Source organism: Heterodontus francisci, chromosome 5 (genome assembly GCF_036365525.1).
Source record: "Heterodontus francisci isolate sHetFra1 chromosome 5, sHetFra1.hap1, whole genome shotgun sequence".
Lineage (NCBI taxonomy): Eukaryota > Metazoa > Chordata > Chondrichthyes > Heterodontiformes > Heterodontidae > Heterodontus > Heterodontus francisci.
The window spans coordinates 59,212,546-59,230,045 of record NC_090375.1 but is presented as its reverse complement, the minus strand read 5'-3'; the positions used below and the strand labels follow the sequence as shown (position 1 = coordinate 59,230,045).

Here is a 17,500-nt window from a genome sequence, read left to right as displayed (position 1 = left end):
CACAATTTACATAAAGAAATTGGATTCGGGAATTGGAAGCACGATTTGAAAATTTGTGGATGACACCAAGGGCTGAATATTTGCCCCGACATGGGGGCGAGAACGGAGGCAGGTGGGTGTGTAATTTTGTGCCACTAGTCCGCGTACTGGTTTTCCAGCACTATCCTGCCTCCAGGCCATTTTCTTGAAGGCAGGATATGAGGGTGGTGGGGGGGGGGTGGGGGGCACAAAAAGAAAATTAAGGTAAGTGAAAGGCCAATTAAGGCCAATTATCAGAGGCCGACTGGAATTTGTAAGTGAGCCTACGGGCCCTCTGCAGTGTCGGGAACAGGCCAGGTGCCTGGAGGTGGCCTCCTGCTGGCAGACTGGGGTGGGGTGGGGGCGGTGTGGGGCCTGTGCTCTAGGCAGGCTTTGAGACCCTCCTTGTTTACTTGGCCTCAGCTATGGCCACAGGCCGTCCTGTGGTGGGGTTTCCCCTCCGCAATGGTGCCTGGCAGCTGTGGCCATTTTAAAATTCAATTTCTTTAAAGTTGCTGAGAGGGTGCCTCAAGATGGAGGCACTGTCTCTCTCCCTTACCCGCAATGGCAGGCTGCATCTCCTTCCATGCTGGGGGCCTCCCAGTCACTAATAAATCCAGTAGGGAATTCAGGAGAAACATCTTTACCCAGAGAGTGGTTTAGAATGTGGAACTTGATACCATGAGGAATAGTTGAGGCGAATAATACAGATTCATTTAAGGGGAAGCTAGATAAACACATGAGGGAGAAAGGATTAGAAGGAAATGCTGATAGTGAGGTGGGAGGAGGCTTGTGTGGAGCATAAATGCTGGCATATAACAGTTGTGCTGTAGACTCGATGTAATTTTATGCAAGTCAGTCAATGTTTCAGTTCTAAGGTTCTTCCACAGACCTGAGTATCTCCAGCTTCTTTTCCTTTGTGTTTAAAAGGGCAAAACTCTCTCTCACTGGTGAAATTCAGAGTTACCCTTTGCCTGTGCTGGTTCTTTGAAACAGCTATCCAGTTAGTCCCAACTCTTTCCCCACAGCTCTGCAATGTTTTCCTTTTCAAGTTTATATCCAATTCACTTGAGAAAGTTACTGCTGAATCTGCTTCCACTACCCTTTCAGGCAGTACATTCTAGGTCATAGCAACTTCCTGTGTAAAGAAAGTTCTACTCATCCCCAATCCTTGTTCGTTTGCTAAATATCTTCAATCTGTATCCTGGTTATTGACCCACCTATCAATGGAAACAGCTTCATCTTATTTACTGTGACAAGATCCTTCATAATTTTGAACACATCTATTAAATCTGGACTTGGCCTTTTCTGCTCTAAGGAGAACAATCCCAGTTTCTCCAGTCTCTCCACATAACTGAACCCCCTCATTCCTGGTACCATTCTATAAATCTCCTCTGCACCCTGTGCAAGTCCTCAACATCCTTCCTACAGTGTGAAACCCAGAATTAAACACAATATTCCAGCTGAGGCCTAACCAATGATTTATAAAGTTTTACCATAACTTCCTTGCTTTTGTACTCTGCACCTCTACTTATAAAGATCCTTGATGCATTTAAAAACTTGCCACTTTCAAAGATTGTGTGAGTAAACTCCCAGGTCTCTGTTTCTGCACTCTCTTTGAAATTGGACCATTTAGTTTAAATTTCCTCTCATTCTTCTTCCTAACATACAACACTTCACAATTCTCGGCATTAAATGTCCAACAGGTTTTCGCTGTTTTATGTATGAAGTACAGCTGATGAGCAAACCACTGGAGTGTGGTGTTTCCATTAGAGCTTTAGAGCAGCATCTCAACATGAGACAACACCTTTGGGATGGATGAGGAGAAGCGATTGTCACCTACCTGAGTTTGTGACACAATAATATTTTACACCAACTTTTTTTAAAAGTGCCTCAGGGAAACACAGAGAGAGTTTGAAATTACTCTGCCCCTCTAAGCTGCCAAGAGCACACAAAGCTGTTCATGCCTAGTTAAGGAGTAAAGTCTTAAGACAGCCTGGTTTATGTGTCTGGTGTAAAGTACTCAAGGAAAGTGACCTCTTCCCTGATGCTTTTACACAAGATAATGAAAGTAGTGAGGATGCAGGAGCGAGATGCACTGTTATCTACTGTTCCTGCTCCTGGGAGGTTCTGTAACTGGACTGTAACCAAGCAGGGTTTGTGAATCTTTACAGTTTACCTCTCCGCCCCTCCTCCATCTTTGAGGGCACTGACTGCACTTTGAGGAACGGTTCCACGGGAGCTGACAGCTCTCAGGGACCTTACCCAGAATGGCGATTCTCTACGGGGAACCTGTGCACTGCTGTATGGAAATCAGGATGATATCCCTCTACTTTAGTCTAGGTGAAATGCAATACAAACTTCTATAATTACTGCAATTTCAAGCCAAGTGCCTCAGGTTATTCAACATCACACTGACCATGATCCTTTCTACGCATACGTTCTTTCCTTTTTCTAACTTCCGAGCTGAGGAGCACAATGGCTGATTTTGTATCTACCCCACCTTCCTTGGCGTAGCTATCCTTACTGGGATCAGGTAACTCTGCAATCGAATCTGGGACCTTCCTGCACACTGGCCAGTATATTTATCAATCAGGCCACAGAGGAAGCCTAAAACAGCACGGGTTTCACTCAGATGGTGATTTTATTATGTTTGGTTTATTTCCTCCACCTTTCCCCCTCTCTGTCCACTATGAAATCCCTTTGCGATCAGCGACTCTCTAAACTTTCTGCCTCATTTCTTTCTCTCTGTCCTCCAGTCCTCTATGAAGTGCTTAGGGAGATACAGTACATGAAGGGGACAGTAAGATGCTGCAGTTGGGTGCAGAAATGTATCACTCTGTGCGGACACATAGATTTTGTGCTTATGGCAGATCTATTGCATTGCAACTGGCTGTTCAGAAATCCTGATACATGTAAAACAGTGACATGTGAGATCTCCCTCTCACCTCCTTCCATTTGGTTGCGATTGACGTGATATTGACTAACATCAATCAGCAATTGGAATGAGAAAAGGCCCATCAGGCCTGGTCCCTGCCACAGAACCTGAACATGATGGGCTGTCATAGACTCTACCCATCTCTTTAAACTCCTCCCACAGACCCTGTACATTCAACGCCATTAGGGAATCTACCCACTTTAATCTCCAACCACAGACCCTGTACATCATACCCTATCATAGATGAAATAGTGTCGGTAGCATTGCACTGATGATGCAGCCGGGTCCATTTTGAAAGGTGACCACTGCAGCCACCTGTTTCAGGCAATAGGACTCTTTTAAAATGCAAATTGGGGTCCGATGACATAAATTGGATCCAGATTGCTATTTTAGTTTGGAAGTGGTCAGAGCCTGTGCAGTGCACAATCTGATCAGTTCCACAGGTGCTGCAACCGAAGAGGCTGCCAAAAGCAAGTGTTGAATAATTTTTGTGGGCCCCAACAAAGCAGGAGAGCTAGGCTGCCGTCGCTTTGGGACCTCCACTCTCTGCGATTACGATACTTCCTACAATTTACCCTGGTGGTGACTGCCTGAACCGCATCTTGAGGTCTCAATCAGGTCAGCTAAACCTGCTTGCCTGCTACATTGCAAATGATATGGCGGCCTTAAAACTGCAGGGGCCTTTTTGGCGTTCAAAAGTAAAAGTAGACCCCACTCGGATTGTGGAGGTAAACACACCATGCTTGGCCTAAACAAGGCTGAAAAAAGGAACATTTCCATCTTCACTTTTTGTTAACACGTAGCACAATTATGCAAAACCATCAAAGCACATCAATGTGTTGAAGATGAGGCATGTCTTATCCAGCTCCTAAAACAACTGCTGTAAGAGTTTTGGTGAAAGATATTTTTGTGAAGACAGTCAGTGCTTCCTTAGGACTTTAAATCAGTGGCTAAATTTTGTGTGGCCATGAGGGTCCAGCGGTGCAGGGGGACAGAATCGCAGCGGAGCCGTCCACCCTGAAATCTGCCGTCGTTCCCGAGTTCCCGATTTTTCAGAGGCGAGGAGTACCATGACAGTATTAAGGCTGCAACCCGACGGGAACCAATTTTAAATTGCTGAAGTGCTGTTAAACATGAATTTAAATGTAATTATTTCTGATTTAATGACTGGACCGTGATTTTGTGGATGGTTGGCAGTATTCACATGCCTTCAGCTTTGCACCTGTTAAAGGCTGGAGGCATCAAGGTGAAAGAGCTCAGTGCCGTGACGGGAAGGTATCCTGACCATTGCAGCATAGGGGAAGTGGGGGAGGGTTCAGTGGCGATTGTTACTCTCCTAATATAGGCTCTGTAAGGGGGTTGTGTGTATCGGGGGCTCTGCAGAGGGTTTTGGGTATTGGGGGCTCTGCAATGGGATTGTGTCTATTGAGGGCTCTGCAAAGGGGTTGTCTGTATTGGGGGCTTTGCGAGGTTTTAGGTTGGGTGTGGGTGGGCATTAGAGGGTCTCATAACTGCTGTATTACTGTGTGGTGGCTCATGCTACTGGAAAAGATGGTGGTCCAACAGTACATGTTAGTCTTGAGGTACATCAGGCATTCCACTGAGCAAATAGTGAAAAGCTTAGTTGCCAAGTCAGGGTCGTCTCTGTAGCTGAAGTGATCTGAAGGCTCCAGGTCATCTGCCATGGGTCTCATACACCCTGTGTTTTTGGACCCCCTTGGCTTTTTGAGATGCCTCCAACGGAGGTGGGCCCAAGAGGCAGCTGCGCCTGACCCCGTAGCTCCACAACAAGAACAGCAGTAGCTGGCCACGCCAAGAGGGTTTCACGTATGCCAGAAAGTCTACAAGACTCGCATCAGCTACCTCCAATGTCCAAGTGACACTGTCAGCGAAGACTACGGCTCTCCAGGGAGAGCACTTTTTTTATTCGTTCATGGGATGTGGGCATCGCTGGCTAGGCCAGCATTTATTGCCCATCCCTAATTGCCCTTGAGATGATGGTGGTGAGCTGCCTTCTTGAACCACTGCAGTTCATGTGGAGTAGGTACACCAACAGTGCTGTTAGGAAGGGAGTTTCAGGATTTTGACCCAGTGACAGTGAAGGAACGGTGATATAGTTCCAAGTCAGGATGGTTTGTGGCTTGGAGGGGAACTTGCAGGTGGTGGTGTTCACATGCGTTTGCTGCCCTTGTCCTTCTAGGTGGTAGAGGTCATGGGTTTGGAAGGTGCTGTCTAAAGAGCCTTGGTGCATTGCTGCAGTGCTCCTGACCTCATTACAGCCTTGGTTCAAACATGGACAAAAGAGCTGAACTCAAGAGGTGAGGTGAGAGTGACTGCCCTTGACATCAAGGCAGCATTTGACCGAGTATGGCATCAAGGAGTCCTAGAAAAACTGAAGTCAATAGGAATTAGGGGGAAAACTCTTTGCTGGTTGGAGTCATACCGAGCACAAAGGAAGATGGTTGTGGTTGTTGGAGGTCAATCATCTGAGCTCCAGGACATCACTGCAGGAGTTCCTCAGGGTAGTGTCCTAGACCCAACCATCTTCAGCTGCTTCATCAATAATCTACCAATCATAAGGTCAGAAGTGGGGATGTTCGCTGATGATTGCACAATGTTCAGCACCATTTGTGACTCCTCAAATACTGAAGCAGTCCATGTAGAAATGCAGCAAGACCTGGACAATATCCAGGCTTGGGCTGATAAGTGGCAAGTAACATTCGCGACACACAAGTTCCAGGCAATGACCATCTCCAACAAGAGAGAATCTAACCATCTCCCCTTGACATTCAACGGCATTACCATCATTGAATCCCCCACTATCAACATCCTAGGGGCTGCCATTGACCAGAAACTGAACTGGAGTGGCCATATAAATACCGTGGCTACAAGACCAGGTCAGAGGCTAGGAATCCTGAGGCGAGTAACTCACTTCCTGACTCCCCAAAACCTGTCCACCAGCTACAAGGCACAAGTCAGGAGTGTGATGGAATACTCTCCACTTGCCTGGATGGGTACAGCTCCAACAACACTCAAGAAGCTCGACACCATCCAGGACAAAGCAGCCCGCTTGATTGGCACCCCATCTACAAACATTCACTCCCTCCACCACCGACGCACAGTGGCAGCAGTGTGTACCATCTACAAGATGCACTGCAGCAATGCACGAAGGCTCCTTAGACAGCACCTTCCAAACCTGTGACCTCTACCCCCTAGAAGGACAAGGGCAGCAAATGCATTGGAACACCACCACCTGCAAGTTCCCCTCCAAGTCACACACCATCCTGACTTGAAACTATATCGCCATTCCTTCACTGTCGCTGGGTCAAAATCCTGGAACTCCCTTCCTAACAGCACTGTGGGTATACCGACCCCACATGGACAGCAGCGGTTCAAGAAGGCAGCTGACCACCACCTTCTCAAGGGCAATTAGGGATGGGCAATAAATGCTGGCCTGGCCAGCGACGCCCACATCCCTGAATGAATAAAAAAAAAGATGCCTAGTTTTGCATTGCTAGATCTGTTCAAAATCTATCCCATTTAGCATGGTGGTAGTGCCATACAACACGGTGGAGGGTATCCTCAATGTGAAGACGGGACTTTGTCTCCACAAGGTCACTCCTACCAGTACTATCATGGAGAGATGAATCTGCGGCATGCAGGTTGGTGAGGACGAGGTCAAGTATATTTTTCCCTCTTGTTGGTTCCCTCACCACCTGCCGCAGACCCAGTCTAGCAGCTATGTCCTTTAGGGCTCAGCCAGTAGTGGTGCTACCGAGCCACTCTTGGTGATGGATATTGAAGTCTCCCACCCAGAGTACATTCTGCACCTTTGCCACCCTCAGTGGTTCCTCCAAGTGCTGCTCAACATTGAGTAGTATTGATTCATCAACTGAGGGGGGTCTAGCTGGTAATCAGCAGGAGGTTTCCTTGCCCATGTTTGACCTCATGCCATGAGACCTCATAGGGTCCGCAGTTGATGTTGAGGACTCCCAGCACAACTCCCTCCCGACTGTATACCACTGTGCCACCACCTTTACTGGGATGCTGATGGTGATGGCAGTGTCTGGGACATTGTCTGTAGGTTTGATTCCGTGAGTATGATTATGTCAGGCTGTTGCTTGACTAGTCTGTGGGACAGCTCTCCCAACTTTGGCACAAGCCCCCAGATGTTAGTAAGGAAGACTTTGCAAGGTCGACAGGGCTGGGTTTGCCGTTGTCATTTCCAATATCTAGGTCAATGCCAGGTGGTTCATCCAGTTTCATTCCTTATTGACTTCATAGTGGTTAGATACAACACAGTGGCTTGCTAGGCCATTTCAGAGGGCATTTAAGAGTCAACCACATTGCTGTGGGTCTGGAGTCACATGTCGGCCAGACCAGGTAAGGACAGCAAATTTCCTTCCCTAAAGGGTTTTTACAACAATCGACGAAGATTTTGTGACCACCATTGGACTTGCTTTTAATTGCAGATTTATTAATTGAATTCAAATTCTATTTTCTGCCATGGTGGGATTCGAACCCATGTCTCGAGAGCAATACCCTGGGTCTCTGGGTTACTCATCCAGTGACAATACCACTATGTCACCGCCTCCCCCTCATCGACCTACACAGCCTTCTGCAGGACGATTTGTGACCTCTGGGATTTGGCGGTAACCCTATGCCAGTGGCGCTGAAGATAACCGTAGCACCATATTTCTACTCATCTGGCTATTTCCAGGCATTGACTGGGAACATGTGTGGAGTCTCCCAGGCCACAGCCGACAGCTGCATAAAGGACGTGACCAATGCCCTGTTCAAGAGGGCCAGTGACTGTTGGGCGCTACCGGACCGGCCCTGACAGTCAGGTAGAGAGGACCATTGGTTTTGAGGCCAACGTTGGAGTTCCACAGGTGCAAAGTGTAATAGACTGTATGCATGTGGCCATCAAGGCTTCAACTGACCAGCCGGCTGCCTTCATCAACAGAAAGGGCTTGCATTCAATCAACATTGAACTGGTCTGTGACCACCGAAAACATTTCCGGGAAGCAGCCACGATACCTACATACTTCGACAGCCCCATGTGCCACAGCTTTCCAATCTGCCTCACTCCCCTTCAGGGGTAGATTCTCAGGACAAGGGACATCCATTGAAGACATGGCTTCTTACACCTGTGAGGAACCCTCGCAATGCTGTGGAGGAGAGGTACAACAGTTGCCACGGCTCCACCTGGGCAACCATTGAGCAGGCCATTGAAGATGAGGTTCTGCTGTCTTGATCAATCTGGTGGAGCCCTGCAGTATGCCCCAGCGAGGGTCTCACATATTGTGGTGGTCTGCTGTTCTTTGCACAATCTAGCACTACAGAGGGGGCAGGCCTTATATGTTGAAGACATGCCTGAGTGACAATCATCCTCCGACAAAGAGAACGCAGAGGAGAGACAGGGGCAACCAGCAATGGATGATGATAACATGGCGATGGAGGCCAGACATGTTGAGCGACACCCAAAGGAGACAAGAGACAGCCTCATAATGACCCACTTTCAGCTACCCTGATGTCCACTCACTGAGAATCCAATAAAGACTCACCTTCATGCATGTAGTCTCCCGCCTCCTTTCCATCTGTGTTCCCTGAATGCCAACCAGCTGTAATACGCGCTAGTGCCCATGGGACAACACGTGTTAGAGATCTGCAGTTACATTGCCTTGATAATGAGGGCCGTGGTCACATTGGCACTGCACTAAGGCATAGGGTGGAAGTCAGAAGCTCACAATTAAGACATGTTGAAACATGGGTTTCACACAATGATGGCTAATGATTGGCACAAAAGAACGTTTAATTCAATTCCAAATATTTGCAACACCCATGAATATCCAAGTGTGGCTAGGTGCTTTTCTTAATACGTTTTCAGGTGTCCCCCACACAGTGTGACCCCTGCGCTAGCAGATCCTCCCTTTCAAAGCTTGCTGGAACCACCCTGCTCACCAGGGAAGGACTAGGAGCGGGAGAAGTCTCTCTTGCCTTGCCACTGCAGAGTTGAGCTCATCGCCAAGCTGATGGTTTGCAGGTCTTCTCTGGGATCTGGCATCTCTGGGATCTGGCTTTCCATGAGGATTTCCAACCTCTCAATGGAGGAAGCCATGCACTCGTATGCCTGAGACAAGGCAGCAGTTACGGCAGGAACGGACTCCTCCATCATCCATTCATGGCTGCGCATGGCCTTTGGCATCTCTGCCAGACGCATGCCCTGTGCTGTCAACACCAGAGGCTCATCATCAGCCTGGGACTCAGCATGGGCCTGGCCAAACACAGTCCTCTGACAGTCAGAGGACTTGGCTGTCTCTGCCTCAGCCAGGGTGCGCCTCTGCACGGGCGCGCGTGCAGTGCTCTCACCAGCTTGTTACCCTGATTATAAAGCCGAGCGGATACCCACCGAGCTGAAAAGTATCTGCACTGGTGGAAGGTCCAGGAGAGTCATATAATGGGTGATCCGCCTCCTCAGAGGTTGATGGATATCCCTCTGTGGCTGCAGTCACCTGTGAATGCCAACCTGCATAGGAGAACAGAAACGTGCGCGTTAGGCTGCACATATCCCGTTTTGGCAAACATGCCTGAGGTGGTTCTCCATCATTCATGAATTTTTTTGGTGAACAACAATAACCACTCTCTTGCACAGGGACTCCAGTCCCCCCCATCAGATATTGCCCATCTGCCCTGGCTCCCCATCGGTTCTAAAGCCTCTTCCTCAGCCTGGCTTAGAGGATGAATGTCAGGGACGCCTCTGCCAGTCCTGGCTGCCTCCCTCCTGTTATGGACTCTCTTCTCCTGCAGGAGGAAGGATAGAAAAATTATAAATTGGCCTAAATATCACCATGGCAGATCTGCTACAAATGGGGAATCTGATATAGCTCATGATGACACACATGATTTACTGGGGCTGAGTTATGAATAAAGGTGGCATGTGGCCCAAATGCAGCCTTCTGTTTGTCATGATGAAGTTATAACCTCTCTCATCGTGCTGGCAGTTGCACGCTCACTTTGTTGCATATCCTATAGTCAATGCAAACCTCTGAAAAGAGCACTGGAATGGAGCACTCTCCTTGGATGAATGTTGGAGGTCATTGACCCTCTTCCTGCACTGGACACAGTTGCGTTGGGTGACCCCATGGCTGCTGACTGTGATGGGAAGCTTTTTATTCTGTCTGATGCAACATAAATGAGACGTATGGTGTTCAGTTGGTTGAAGATCTGGAAACACATTTATTAAACAGCTAACAAGTATATACAGTGCAGAGCTAACTATTTACAGGACTTGCCTCTTGGTATTACGGTTACAGAGTGAATCTGGCAAGTAGTCACATGACTACATCTTGGTGCTTAGCTCATTAGCATTGTTACGACCGACCGCTCCTGTCAAAGCCCCCAAGCAAAGTATATGATTCTGATTGTGGTGGGACCAACGCACTGTTAATTCAATCCCGTCGCTCCACAGATTGGCTAACATATCATTTAAAACTTTCCAAATTAAAGACCCAGCCAAATTGTACCATCTATTAACCCCTGAATGAGGCTAACCAAACCAGGTGTCTTTAAATCAACAAATTAACTCTTTAATTAGAAGAACTAAATTCTTAAACACTATGAAGATATAAACAACATTTAAAATAGAAAAAAATTAGAGTCCTTGCAAATTTACAGTCCAATGTTGCTTGAAGTCCTCACAGATTGTTGCTTTCCTTCTCCAGTGAATTTCAACAATTAACGACTTGCAAACTCTTTCAATGGAATCAATAAATGATCCTCACAGTCTAACTTCCCTTTCTTCAATTTAAATTACCAGAGATCGCTGTTTAGGCTTGACTTTTTTTAGAATTTTGAGAGATAATAATTAAACAGACTAAAATCCTCTTCCTTCAGTTTAAATGGTTGAGAGCTCTTTTTTCAGGTGCAAAACACCACAGCTGTCTGTGTCTTTTAGAACAAACTGTCTTCAACTCATAAGCCCGTTCAAAACTGAATTGTAACAAATGTTTCGCATCAGGCTCACTCCCAGTGGCTATATCTATGGTAGCAAGAATGCACCCTATGAATCGCAGTCTCCAAATGGCTGTTTCTAAGGCAACAAAAATGCAACTTCCTATAACTCCTGAGGCTTGCTGATTCTTAAAGCAATACTGATCCTCTTCAAACCTTAAAGGCAAACCTCATATTCCCGGAAAAAAAACTACAGGACCATGACAGCATACTAAGATCTTAAAGGGACATCGCTCTTAAAGGCAATCACACAACACTGACCTCATCTGCGATCTCCACCCAGGCTTTCTTGGTCAGGTGGGAGGACCTCTTCTTCCGATCGCTGAGGAAGAGAACCTCGTACCTTTCCCCTGCATCCCGGAGGAGAATCTGCAGGGAGGCATCACTGAAGCATAGGGCCACCCTTGATCTGCCCTCTGCCATCCAATCCATTCTTCCTAGGAGAGGTTGAATGTTGTTGGAAATAGTGGTGTGACTCTTTATGCCTCACAGTAAACTGACCTTCTATAGACTGCAAGGCAGGAGTGATTGTAGGGCTGGCAGGCTTTTAAAGATGCAGCAAATAGTGTCTCGCTTCCTTCCCCTGCCATGTGATTGGGGTGACTGGCATCTCCATTATGCTAAATAGCAGCCAGCGGTGACGCAGCAGCACAGCCACATGGGAAATGCTGCCCTTTTCTGGATCCGCTGCCGATCCTGGCCCTCTCTCAGTACTGACCCTCCGACAGTGCAGCGTTCCCTCAGTACTGACCCTCTAAAAATGCAACGCTGCCTCAGTACTACCCCTCGAACAATGCAGCGCTCCCTCAGTACTGACTGTCTGACATTGCAGCACTGCCTCAGTACTGGCCCTCTAACAGTACAGCGCTCCCTCAGTACTGACTCTCTGACAGTGCAGCGCTCCCTCAGTACTACCCCTCTAACAGTGCAATGCTCCCTCAGTACTACCCCTCTAACAGTGCAATGCTGCCTCAGTACTATCCCTCTAACAGTACAGCACTCCCTCAGTACTGATTCTCTGACAGTGCAACGACCTCTCGGTACTGGCCCTCTAACAGTACAACATTCCCTCAGTACTGGACCTCTAACAGTACAGCGTTCCCTCAGTACTACCCCTCTAACAGTGCAGCGCTCCCTCAGTACTGACCCTCCGACAATGCAGCGCTCCATCAGTACTGGCCCTCTAACAGTGCAATGCTGCCTCAGTACTGACTCTCTGACAGTGCAGCATTGCCTCAGTACTGTCCCTCTAACAGTGCAGCACTCCCTCAGTCCTGACTCTCTGACAGTGCAGCATTGCCTCAGTACTGTCCCTCTAACAGTGCAGCACTCCCTCAGTACTGATTCTCTGACAGTGCAACGACCTCTCGGTACTGGCCCTCTAACAGTACAACATTCCCTCAGTACTGGACCTCTAACAGTACAGCGCTCCCTCAGTACTGACTGTCTGACAGTGCAGCGCTCCCTCGGTACTGATTCTCTGACAGTGCAGCACTCCCTCAGTACTGGCCCTCGAACAGTGCAGCGCTGCCTCAGTACTGTCCCTCCGACAGTGCAGCGCTCCCTTGGTACTGACCCTCCGACAGTGCAGCACTCCTTCAGTACTGACCCTCTGACAATGCCTTGCTCCCTCAGTACTGGCCCCCCGACAGTGCAGCGCTCCCTTGGTACTGACTCTCCGACAGTGCAAAGCTCCCTTTGTACTGACTCTCCGACAGTACAGCACTCCCTCAGTACTGACTCTCTGACGATGCCTTGCTCCCTCATTACTGGCCCTCCGACAGTGCAGCGCTCCCTTGGTACTGATTCTCCGACAGTGCAGCTCTCCCTCGGTACTGCACTGGGAGTGTCAGACCAAATTGTGTGCTCTAGTCTCTGGATTGGGTCTTGAGCCCTAGACCTTCTGTCTTAGGTGAGAGTGCTATCAATGGACCGAGGGTAAAGTGGGAGGTGGTGACTGGTTAATGGAGAGAACTTGTAGCTTTTCAAAGTGATAATCTGGTGAATATGTTCTTCTCTCTAGGATTGGGTGCACGTTTGTGTGAATCAATCCGTGAGGAGTTTCCTGTGGGCCACATTCTCTCTGTGACGGTCACTCCACACCAGGCGGGAGAAAGCCCACTGCAACACTACAACTCCCTGCTCTGCCTTTCCTGGCTCCAGAGGTAACACCACACCCTAGCTGCTTTATGTTTTAAAGAACATTTTTTCAGCGTCAACGAATTTTTGTGCTCATCAAGCTGAATGGAACATTTTCCATTTCAGGAGGCCAGGTGGCAGTATTGAGCACTCCCAGGACAGGTACAGCATTAATGAGAAGCAGAATCAAACTTCCCTTCCACTTCCTGTGCTCAGATAAATCATGGGTTCGATATGAAGTGAAGCTTCCATTACTCTTGTCACAAAGATATTTCAGACCCAACCTGAAAAAGATAAAGACTCTGAGTGCAGTACTCTGATGTCTGTTCTATTGATATCTGCCAGTTTGGCTCAGTTGGTAGCGCTCTTCCTTCTGAATTAGGTGGTTGTGGGTTCAAGCCCACTATATAACCCAGGCTGATGCTCCACGGTAACGCTGAGGGAGTGCTGCACTGTCGGGAGTGTTGGCTGTCTGATGATACGTAAATCTGAGGCCCCTTTGATGTTCTGAAGTGGGTATCAAAAAAATGCCATATCACTTTTAGCAGAGTGCAGGGGAGTTCTTCAGGGTGAACATAACCTTATGACTCAGAGGTGACAAAGAATAAAGAACAGTACAGCACAGGAACAGGCCATTCAGCCCTCCAAGCCTATGCCAATCTTGATGCCTGCTTAAACTAAAACCTTCTGCACTTCCGGGGACCGTATCCCTCTATTCCCATCCTATTCATGTATTTGTCAAGATGCCTCTTAAACGTTGCTATTGTACCTGCTTCCACCACCTCCCCCGGCAGCAAGTTCCAGGCACTCACCACCCTCTGTGTAAAGAACTTGCCTCGCACATCCCCTCAAAACTTTGCCCCTCTCACCTGAAACCTATGTCCCCTAGTAACTGACTCTTCCACCCTGGGAAAAAGCCTCTGACTATCCACTCTGTCCATGCCGCTCATAACTTTGTAAACCTCTATCATGTCCCCCCTCCACCTCCGTCGTTCCAGTGAAAACAATCCGAGTTTATCCAGCTTCTCCTCATAGCTAATGCCCTCCAGACCAGGCAACATCCTAGTAAACCTCTTCTGTACCCTCTCCAAAGCCTCCACGTCCTTCTGGTAGTGTGGCGACCAGAATTGAATGCAATATTCTAAGTGTGGCCTAACTAAAGTTCTGTACAGCTGCAGCATGACTTGCCAATTTTTATACTCTATGCCCCGACCGATGAAGGCAAGCATGCCGTATGCCTTCTTGACTACCTTATCCGCCTGCGTTGCCACTTTCAGTGACCTGTGGACCTGTACGCCCAGATCTCTCTGCCTGTCAATACTCTGAAGGGTTCTGCCATTTACTGTATACTTCCCACCTGCATTAGACCTTCCAAAATGCATTACCTCACATTTGTCCGGATTAAACTCCATCTGCCATTTCTCCGTCCAAGTCTCCAACCGATCTATATCCTGCTGTTTCCTCTGACAATCCTCAACACTAATGCAACTCCACCAACCTTTGTGTTGTCCGCAAACTTACTAATCAGACCAGCTACATTCTCCTCCAAATCATTTATATATACTACAAACAGCAAAGGTCCCAGCACTGATCCCTGCGGAAAACCACTAGTCACAGCCCTCCATTCAGAAAAGCACCCTTCCACTGCTACCCTCTGTCTTCTATGACCGAGCAAGTTCTGAATCCATCTTGCCAGCTCACCTCTGATCCCGTGTGACTTCACCTTTTGTACCAGTCTGCCATGAGGGACCTTGTCAAAGGCTTTACTGAAGTCCATATTGATAACATCCACTGCCCTTCCTTCATCAATCATCTTTGTCACTTCCTCAAAAAACTCAATCAAATTAGTGAGACATGACCTCCCCTTCACAAAACCATGCTGCCTCTTGCTAATAAGTTCGTTTATTTCCAAATGGGAGTAATTCCTGTCCCGAAGAATCCTCTTTAATAATTTCCCTACCACTGACATAAGGCTCACCGGCCTATAATTTCCTGGATTATCCTTGCTACCCTTCTTAAACAAAGGAACAACATTGGCTATTCTCCAGTCCTCTGGGACCTCACCTGTAGCCAATGAGGATGCAAAGATTTCTGTCAAGGCCCCAGCAATTTCTTCCCTTGCCTCCCTCAGTATTCTGGGGTAGATCCCATCAGGCCCTGGGGACTTATCTACCTTAATGCTTTGCAAGACACCCAACACCTCCTCCTTTTTGATAATGAGATGACTGAGATTATCTACACTCCCTTCCCTGGGGTCATCATCCACGAAGTCCTTCTCTTTGGTAAATACTGATGCAAAGTACTCATTTAGTACCTCGCCCATTTCCTCTGGCTCCACACGTAGATTCCCTTCTCTGTCCTTGAGTGGGCCAACCCTTTCCCTAGTTACCCTCTTGCTCTTTATATACGTATAAAAAGCCTTGGGATTTTCCTTAATCCTGTTTGCCAATGAATTTTCATGACCCCTTTTAGCCCTCCTGACTCCTTGCTTAAGTTCCTTTCTACTGTCTTTATATTCCTCAAGGGATTCGTCTGTTCCCAGCCTTCCAGCCCTTACAAATGCTTCCTTTTTCTTTTTGACTAGGCTCACAATATCCCGCATTATCCAAGGTTCCCGAAACTTGCCAAACTTATCCTTCTTCCTCACAGGAACATGCTGGTCCTGGATTCTAATCAACTGACGTTTGAAAGACTCCCACATATCAGATGTTGATTTACCCTCAAACAGCCGCCCCCAATCTAAATTCTTCAGTTCCTGCCTAATATTGTTATAATTTGCCTTCCCCCAATTTAGCACCTTCACCCGAGGACTACTCTTATCCTTATCCACAATTACCTTAAAACTTACGGAATTATGGTCACTGTTCCCGAAATGCTCCCCTAATGAAACTTCGACCACCTGGCTGGGCTCATTCCCCAATACCAGGTCCAGTACAGCCCCATCCCTAGTTGGACTATCTACATATTGTTTCAAGAAGCCCTCCTGGATGCTCCATACAAATTCTGCCCCAATGTTACTGACTGAGACAAGTTTGATACCTAAATCAGTACATATGTCATACAATGAACATGGTTGAAGTCAATAACAACAACTTACATTTATATAGCACCTTTAATGTAATAAAACATCCCAAAATGCTTCGCAGGAGCATTATAAAATGAAGTATGACACTGAGCCACAACAGGAGATATTAGGTCAAATGACAAAAGTTTGGTCAAAGAGGTAGGTTTTAGGGAGGGTTTTAAAGGAGGAAAGCGAGTTGGAGAGGTGCAGGGAGGGTATTCCAGAGCTTATGGCCTCGGCAACTGAAGGCGTGGCCACCAATGGTGGAGCAATTAAAATCTGGGATGCTCAAGAGGCCAGAATTAGAGAAGCACAGATATCTTGGAGGGTTGTGGGGCTGGAGGAGATTACAGAGATAAGGAGGGGGCGAGACCATGGAAGCATTTGAAAACAAGGATGAGAATTTTAAAATCAATATTTTGCTTGACCGGGAGCCAATATAGGTTAGCGAGCACAGGGGTCATGGGGGAACGGGACTTGGTGTGAGTTAAGACACGGGGAGCAGAGTTTTGGATGACCTCAAGTTTATGGAGAGTAGGATGTGGGAGACCAGCCAGGAGTGCATTGAAATAGTCTAGTTTTTTAAGTTTGTTTTATGGAATGTGGGCATTGTTGGCAAGCCAGCATTTGTTACCGATCCCTAATTGCCCTTGAGAAGGTGGTGGTGAGCTGCCTTCTTGAACTGCTGTCTTCCATCTGATGTAGGTACACTGTGCTATTAGGAAGGGAGTTCCAGGATTTTGACCCAGCGACAGTGAAGGAACAGCGATATAGTTCCAAGTCAGGATGGTGTGTGGCTTGGAGGGGAACTTGCAGGCGGTGGTGTTCCCATGCATCTGCTGCCCTTGTCCTTCAAGGTGGTAGAGATCGCGGGTTTGGAAGGTGCTGTCGAAGGAGCCTTGGTGAATTGCTGCAGTGCATCTTGTAGATGGTACACACTGCTGCCACTGTGCATCAGTGGTGGAGGGAGTGAATGTTGAAAGTGGTGGCGGGGTGTAGTAGGTGGTAATCAGCAGGAGGTTTCCATGCTCATGTTTGACCTGATGCCATGAGACTTCATTGGGTCTGGAGTCAATATTGGGGGACTCCCAGTGCAACTCCCTCCCGACCATATACTACTGTGCCACCACCTCTGGTGAGTGTGTCCTGCCGGTGGGACAGGTCATACCCAGGAATGGTGATGGTGGTGTCTGGGACATTAGATGTAAGGTTTCCGTGAGTATGACTGTGCCAGGCTGTTGCTTGACTAGTCTTTGAGACAGCTCTCTAAATTTTGGCATAAGCGCCCTGATGTTAGTAAGGAGGCCTTGGCAGGATCAACAGGATAC

General features: G+C 47.7%; 1 protein-coding gene across 4 annotated transcripts in view; it reads left to right on the top strand.

Moving 5' to 3' along the window:
* Positions 1–17,500, top strand: part of LOC137369868 (tubulin delta chain-like) — a 109,400-nt gene that overhangs the window by 60,001 nt on the left and 31,899 nt on the right. For all 4 annotated transcript variants that reach the window (XM_068031513.1, XM_068031515.1, XM_068031512.1 and 1 more), the window contains one exon: positions 12,993–13,134. In XM_068031513.1, the coding sequence (XP_067887614.1) occupies positions 12,993–13,134 (142 nt within the window). The remainder of the gene's footprint in view (positions 1–12,992; positions 13,135–17,500) is intronic.